At 54.1% G+C, this 7489-nt stretch overlaps 1 protein-coding gene across 1 annotated transcript in view; it reads left to right on the plus strand.

Moving 5' to 3' along the window:
* Positions 1-6689, plus strand: part of LOC137312778 (zinc finger protein 774-like) — a 34469-nt gene extending 27780 nt beyond the window's left edge. Inside the window, exon 3 of the mRNA XM_067979211.1 lies at positions 4928-6689. Within this exon, the coding sequence (XP_067835312.1) occupies positions 4928-5830 (903 nt within the window). The 3' untranslated portion in view covers positions 5831-6689. The remainder of the gene's footprint in view (positions 1-4927) is intronic.
* The last annotated feature ends 800 nt before the right edge of the window (positions 6690-7489 follow it).

Genomic DNA, 7489 nt, shown 5'->3' on the forward strand with positions numbered 1-7489 from the left:
TTGGGCCAAAGGCAGGTATGTGGAGTTAGATCACAGATCAGCCATGATCTTAACAAATGGCAGAGCAGGACTCGAGGGGCTGAATGGCCTACTCCTGTTCCTATGTTCCGCAGGGGTCAGTATTAAGACCACTGCTCTCTGATGTATATTAATGACCAGGACTCGGGCCTAGAGGATGTAATTTCCAAAGTTTGCAGATGACACGAAACTCGGGATTGTAGTAAACAGTGAGGAGGATAGTAACAGACTTCAGGGGGACAGAGACAGACTGGTGAAATGGGCAGACACATGGCAGATGGAATTTAACGCAGAGAAGTGTGAAGTGACACATTTTGGTAGGAAGAATGAGGAGAGGCAATATAAACTAAATGGGACAATTTCAAAGGGGGTGCAGGAACAGAGAGACCTGGGGGTGTTTGTACACAAATCTTTGAAGGTGGCAGGACAGGTTGAGAAGGTTGTTTAAAAAAGCATGAGGGACCCTGGGCTTTATTAATCGAGGCATCGAGTACAAGAAGCAAGGGAGTTATACTAACCCCTTTATAAAACACTGGTCGGGCCTCAGCTGGAGTATTGGGTCCAATTCTGGGTACCGCACTTTAGGAAGGATGTCCAGGCCTCGGAGAGGGTGCAGAGGAGATTTACCAGAATGGTCCCGGGGATGAGGGACCCCAGTTATGTGGAGAGACTGGAGAATCTGGGGTCGTTCCCCTCAGAGCAGAGAAGGTTAAGGAGGAGATTTGATCGAGGGGTTTAAAATCAGGAAGGGGTTTTGAGAGAGTAAATAAGGAGAAACTGTTTCCAGTGGCAGGAGGGTCGGTGACCAGAGGACACGGATTTAAGGCGATCGGGGAAAGAGCCAGACGGGGGAGATGAGGAGACATTTATTTAACGCAGCGAGTTGTGATGATCTGGAATTCACGGCCTGAAAGGGAGCAGATTCAATAATAACTTTCAAAAGGGGAATTGGAGAAATACTCGAAGGGGAAAAATTCACAGGGGCTGTGGGGGGAAGTGGAGGGGGGGAGTGGGACTAATTGGAGAGTTCTTCCATAGAGCCGGCTTGGACTCGAGGGGCCGAATGGCCTCCTTCCGTGCTGTAACCTTTCTATGATTCCAGCACTCGGTCCGTAGCCCTGTAGGTCACGGCTCTTCAGGTGCACATCCAGGTACTTTTTAAATGAGGTGAGGGTTTCTGCCTCTCCCACCCTCTCAGGCAGTGAGTTCCAGACCCCCACCACCCTCTGGGTGAAAAAAATTCTCCTCAGCTCCCCTCTAATCCTTCTCCCAATCACTTTAAATCTATGCCCCCTGGTCACTGACCCCTCTGCTGAGGGAAATAGATCCTTCCTATCCACTCTATCTAGTCCCCTCATAATTTTATACACCTCAATTAAATCACCCCTCAGCCTCCTCTGTTCTGAAGAAAACAACCCCAGTCTATCCAATCTTTCCTCATCGCTAAAATTCTCCAGTCCCGGCAACATCCTCGTAAATCTCCTCTGCACCCTCTCTGGTGCAATCACATCTTTCCTGTAATGTGGTGACCAGAACTGTACACAGTACTCAAGCTGTGGCCTAACTAGTGTTTCATACAGTTCGAGCATAACCTCCCCGCTCTTATATTCTATGCCTCGGCTAATAAAGGAAAGTATCCCATATGCCTTCTTAACCACCTTTTCTACCTGTCCTGCTACCTTCAGGGATCTGTGGACATGCACTCCAAGGTCCCTCACTTCCTCGACACCTCTCAGTATCCTCCCATTTATTGTGTACTCCCTTGCCTTGTTTGCCCTCCCCAAATGCATTACCTCACACTTCTCCGGATTGAATTCCATTTGCCACTTTTCTGCCCATTGACATCTTCCTGCAGTCTACAGCTTTCCTCCTCACTATCAACCACACGGCCAATTTTTGTATCATCTGCAAACTTCTTAATCATGCCCCCTACATTTAAGTCTAAATCATTGATATATATCACAAAAGGCAAGGGACCTCGTACTGAGCCCTGCAGAACCCCACTGGAAACAGCCTTCCAGTCACAAAGACAGAAAAACAAAAGAGAAGATTACATACAATTTACAGCACAGAAACAGGCCATTCGGCCCAACAGGTCTATCCCGGTGTTTATGCTCCACACGAGCCTCCTCCCTCCCTACTCCATCTCATCCTATCACCCTATCCTTCTATTCCTTTCTCCCTCATGTGTTTATCCAGCTTCCCCTTAAATCCATCTCCACTATTCACCTCAACTACTCCTTGTGGGAGCGAGTTCCACATTCTCACCACTCTCTGGGGAAAGAAGTTTCTCCTGAATTCCCCGATTGGATTTATTACTGACTATCTTATATTTATGGCTCCTAGTTCTGGTCTCCCCCACCAGTGGAAACATCTTCTCTACGTCTACCCTATCGAACCCTTTCATAATCTTAAAGACCTCGATCAGGTCACCCCCTCAGTCTTCTCTTTTCCAGAGAAAAGAGCCCCAGGCTATTCAGCCTTTCCCGATAGGTCGAACCTCTCAGTTCTGGGTATCGTTCTTGTGAATCCTTTTTGCACCTTCTTCGCTTCCAAAACTGCCGGGCAAGGGATGACCGGCTGGGTCCTTCAGGCCTGCCCCACACGCCTTAACGCTTCTGCCCCCTCTCCCTCGCACGCGCCCACCCACCCCCACAGCCGCGTAATCTCCTGGGAGAGGCCGGAAAAAAAACAGTACCCAGGGCAGCAAGAGAGAAAAAAAAATAATGCTCTCTTAAAAATTCCCCCTCAGGCTAGCGAAAACGGCCCAGGAGGTCGCACGGACAGAGTGTTGGGCACAAAGGCACTCCTACAAGATGTGTTCTCTGCTGCCCAGTCAGGAAGCGGTCCAGCTCCCTCTTGAAGCCAGCCAGCCAGCCAGCCAACGTAACCCCCGACCCTCTTCGGGGGTTGGGGGGGGGGCGGGGTGGGGGGGGTAGAAAAGAAGAGATGGCTGACGTCCAGCCTATCCCTGCCTGAAGGAGGGTGGGAGTGGAGGGGCTCGCTGGGCCGAATGGCCGACCCCCCGCGCTGTAACCATGCCACGATTCTTCCGCCCTTTGAACTCGTGACCCCTGCTCCTCCTCAACCAGTTAAACTGGAATCATCTCTCAATTGGTACCTCGTCCAGCCCGTCAATTATTTTATAGGCCTCTTATCGGCTCACCCCTGAGTCTACGCTGCTGTAAAGCAAACGGACCAAAGTCCTTGAGCCTATCTGAGCTTCTTTGAGCGAGGAATCATTCTTGTATCATGCTCTCCTCTGGACCTTTTCCAAAGCCGCTATATCACCCACCATGTTGGGGGGGGGGGAGTCCAGAACTCAGGGCCATAAATATAAGATAGTCAGTAATAAATCCAATCGGGAATTCAGGAGAAACCTCCTTCCCCAGAGAGTGTTGAGAATGTGGAACTCGCTCCCACAAGTTGAGGCGAATAGCGTAGATAAGAAGCAGGAGCGGGCCATTCGGCCCCCTCGAGCCTGCTCCGCCATTCAGTCAGATCATGGCTGGTCTTTGACCTCAACTCCACTTTCCCGCCCGATCCCCATATCCCTCGATTTTTAGGCTATGTCCCCTCGTCCTGGACTCCCCAACCAGTGGAAGTAGTTTCTCTCTATCCACCCCTTCAGTTCTCCCTTCATATCTTGCAAACTTTGATCAAACCACCCCTTTATCTTCTAAATTCCAGGAAACACAACCCGAGTTTGTGTAAAGTCTCTTCATAATTTAACCCTTGAAGTCCGGCTATCATTCTAATAAACCTACGCTGCACTCCCTCCAAGGCCAATATGTCCTTCCGAAGGTGCGGTGCCCAGAACTGCTCACAGTACCCCAGAAAGGACTCTCACCGATCCTTTTAGGTCCAAAGTGGATGACCTCACATGGCCCGACATTGAAATCCGTTTGCCGCAGTTTTGGCCATTCACTGTTAATATATCTCTGTAATTTTATGTTTCCATCAAGAACATAAGAACTAGGAGCAGGAGTAGGCCATTCGGCCCCCCTCGAGCCTGCTCCGCCATTCTATCAGATCATGGCTGATCTTTGACCTCAACTCCACTTTCCCGCCCGATCCCCATATCCCTCGGATTCCCCCAGAGTCCAAAAATCCATCGATCTCAGCCTTGAATATCCTCAACGACTGAGCATCCACAGCCCTCTGGGGTAGAGAATTCCAAAGATTCGCCACCCTCTGAGTGAAGAAATTCCTCCTCATCTCAGTCTAGAATGTCCGACCCCTTATCCTGAGACTATGCCCCCTAGTTCTAGACTCTCCAGCCAGGGGGGAAACAGCCTCTCAGCATCTACCCTGTCGAGCCCCCTCAGAATCTTCGATGTTTCAATGAGATCACCTCTCATTCTTCGAAACTCCAGAGAGTATCGGCCCATTCTACTCAATCTCTCCTCATAGGACAACCCTCTCATCCCAGGAATCAATCCAGTGAACCTAGTCTGTTTCTGTTGTAGTCAGGAGGGTTATTCATTCATCTGATTTTTTTTTTGTTCGCCCCCCCCCGCTTGGTTTTCGGGGAGTCATGGTCCAATTTCCCGCTTTGTTTCTCCGCCATGGCTGGGGGGACGCTACGTTACTCTGGCCCGTTGGAATTCAGGAGAAACCTCTTCATCCAGAGAGTGGCGAGAATGTGGAACTCGCTCCCACAAGGAGTAGTTGAGGCGAATAGTGGAGATGGATTTAAGGGGAAGCCGGATAAACACATGAGGGGGAAAGGAATAGGAGGATAGGGTGAGATGAAGTCGGGGAGGGAGGAGGCTCGTGTGGAGCGTAAACACCGGGATAGACCTGTAGGGCCGAATGGCCTGTTCCTATGCTGTGAAATTCCGCGTGGTGAAGAGAGAGACAGTTAACCTGCCCCCGACAGTGACCGGCATCTCTCTGCGCCCCACAGGAGGACTCGATGGCCGAGGACGACGACCAGTCGGACTCCAACTACGAGCCGACGGAGCTGTTCGAGGAGTGGGCGGCGGCGGGCAGCGCCAGGCGGGCGAGCAGGAAGGCCCGCCCCCCCGGCAGGCAGAAGTGCTTCATCTGCACCGAGTGCGGCCGCAGCTTCAACAAGTACTCGAACTTTAAGCAGCACCAGCGGGTGCACTCGGGCGAGAAGCCCTTCAAGTGCCAGGACTGCGGCAAGCAGTTCAACCTGCTGTCCAATCTGCGGCGGCACGAGCGCACCCACACTGGCGAGAAGCCCTTCCAGTGCCCCACCTGCGCCAAGGGCTTCAGCGAGCTGTCCAGCCTGCGGCGGCACCAGCGCACGCACACCGGCGAGAAGCCCTTCAAGTGCCCCTTCTGCGGCAAGCGCTTCAGCCAGTCCTCCATCCTGGTGATCCACCAGCGCACCCACACCGGCGAGAAGCCCTTCAAGTGCCTGGAGTGCGGCAAGGGCTTCAGCGAGCCCTCCAGCCTGCGCAGCCACCTGCGCACCCACACCGGCGAGCGGCCCTTCAAGTGCCCCGACTGCGAGAAGGAGTTCCGCCACTCGTCCAGCCTGGTGCAGCACCAGCGCACCCACAGCGGCGAGAAGCCCTTCAAGTGCCCGGAGTGCGGCAAGGGCTTCACCAAGTCGTCCACCCTGACCCAGCACAAGGGCACCCACAGCCAGGAGCGGCCCTACAAGTGCCCGGTCTGCGAGAAGGGCTTCACCCGCCTTTCGGTGCTGGGCAGGCACCAGCGGGTCCACGCCTGGGAGGGGCCCTGCATCTGCGCAGACTGCGGCAAGCAGTTCAAGAACTCGTCCAGCCTGCACAGCCACCAGTGCACCCTCGAAGCCAAGAAACCCTCGGCCAGCTGACTGCCTTCTCCCCAGAGACTCCCCCCTCCCCTTCCCCTCCCCTCCCCTCCCCGGCCGAATCAGGAATGCGTCCAGTTCCTCATTGACTGCGACGAAACGGGGCAGCAACTGAGGACCGTTCCTCGGGGTGTGCTGAGGGAGTTAATTCCGTTTGGGACTCCTTCCGTTCCTTAGCAACACCCCCGCCCTCTTCCCCAAACCCCCGCCCCCCTCCCCAAACCCCCGCCCCCCTCCCCTCCCCTTAGGTGTACGTTAATGGCGGCACTGCTCACCCATACTGCCCGGGTGGCGTGAAACCGCCCTATTAAAGCAACGGTGCCGCTGACAGGTCGATCTCACACGCCCGCCAGGACTCCGGGTAGCCCACGACTCCCATCCCCCTCCCCCCGCCCCCCGTTACCGCAAACCCCTCCCTCACAAGCCGGGAGAGGCAGTCGGGGAGAGCGGTGGATGGAAACGAGCAACGGAAGTCGGAACGGATGCTCGTCGCGAGCTTCGGCCAGGACTCCCCACCCCCCCCCCCCAAAAAAAAAAACCCACCACCTCCGCGGTGTCTTCAATCGCACCGCTCAGCAGACGCAACATCGCGGCGCAGGTCAGAGCTCTCGCAGGTGGTTCTTTTCCCGCTGGACAAAAGCGGCCGGAAGTGAAGATGTCGGAGAACAGGAGAGCGACTGAGCAGCTCGGAGCAGGGATCGAACCGTGGGGCGGCGGGGGGGCGGTGGGGTTTGAGGTCGGGGTGAGAGGGCGGGGAGTGAAAGATATCGAAGCTCGGAGAGGCTTCAATTTATCCAGTGGAATTTGGAGGGTTTTCTTTTAAGTGTAAAGTGTTCCGGCTTCTTCCAGTGAGACCTCGGGACCTGTCCCGTGCCAGGGTTCAGCAGGGATTCTCTCTCTCTCTCTCTCTCTCTCTGTCTCGCGCTCTCTCTCTCTGTCTCGCGCTCTCTCTCTCTGTCTCGCGCTCTCTCTCTCTGTCTCGCGCTCTCTCTCTCTGTCTCGCGCTCTCTCTCTCTGTCTCGCGCTCTCTCTCTCTGTCTCGCGCTCTCTCTCTCTGTCTCGCGCTCTCTCTCTCTGTCTCGTGCTCTCTCTCTGTCTCGCGCTCTCTCTCTGTCTCGCGCTCTCTCTCTCGCCCTCTCCCTCTCTGTCTCGCGCTCCCTCTCTGTCTCGCGCTCCCTCTCTGTCTCGCGCTCCCTCTCTGTCTCGCGCGCAGCGCTCTCTGTCGCGCTTCTCTCTCTGCTTCTCCGTCTCTATCTCTCGCTCTCGCTCGCTGTCTCTCTGCTTCTCTGTCTCTATCTCTTTCTGTCTCTCTCTCTCTGTCTCTCTCTCTCTGTCTGTCTCTCTCTCTCTCTGTCTCTCTCTCTCTCTCTGTCTCTCTCTCTCTCTCTGTCTCTCTCTCTCTCTCTGTCTCTCTCTCTCTCTCTGTCTCTCTCTCTCTCTCTCTGTCTCTCTCTCTGTCTCTCTCTCTCTCTGTCTCTGTCTCACTGTCTCTATCACTCTCTCTCTCTCTCTGTCTCTATCACTCTCTCTCGCTGTCTCTATCTGTCTTTCTCTCGCTGTCTCTATCTTTCTCTCGCTGTCTCTATCTATCTTTCTCTCGCTGTCTCTATCTATCTTTCTCTCGCTGTCTCTATCTATCTCTCCCTCGCTGTCTATCACTCT

This window comes from Heptranchias perlo, unplaced genomic scaffold, assembly GCF_035084215.1.
Source record: "Heptranchias perlo isolate sHepPer1 unplaced genomic scaffold, sHepPer1.hap1 HAP1_SCAFFOLD_430, whole genome shotgun sequence".
NCBI classification, from domain to species: Eukaryota; Metazoa; Chordata; class Chondrichthyes; order Hexanchiformes; family Hexanchidae; genus Heptranchias; species Heptranchias perlo.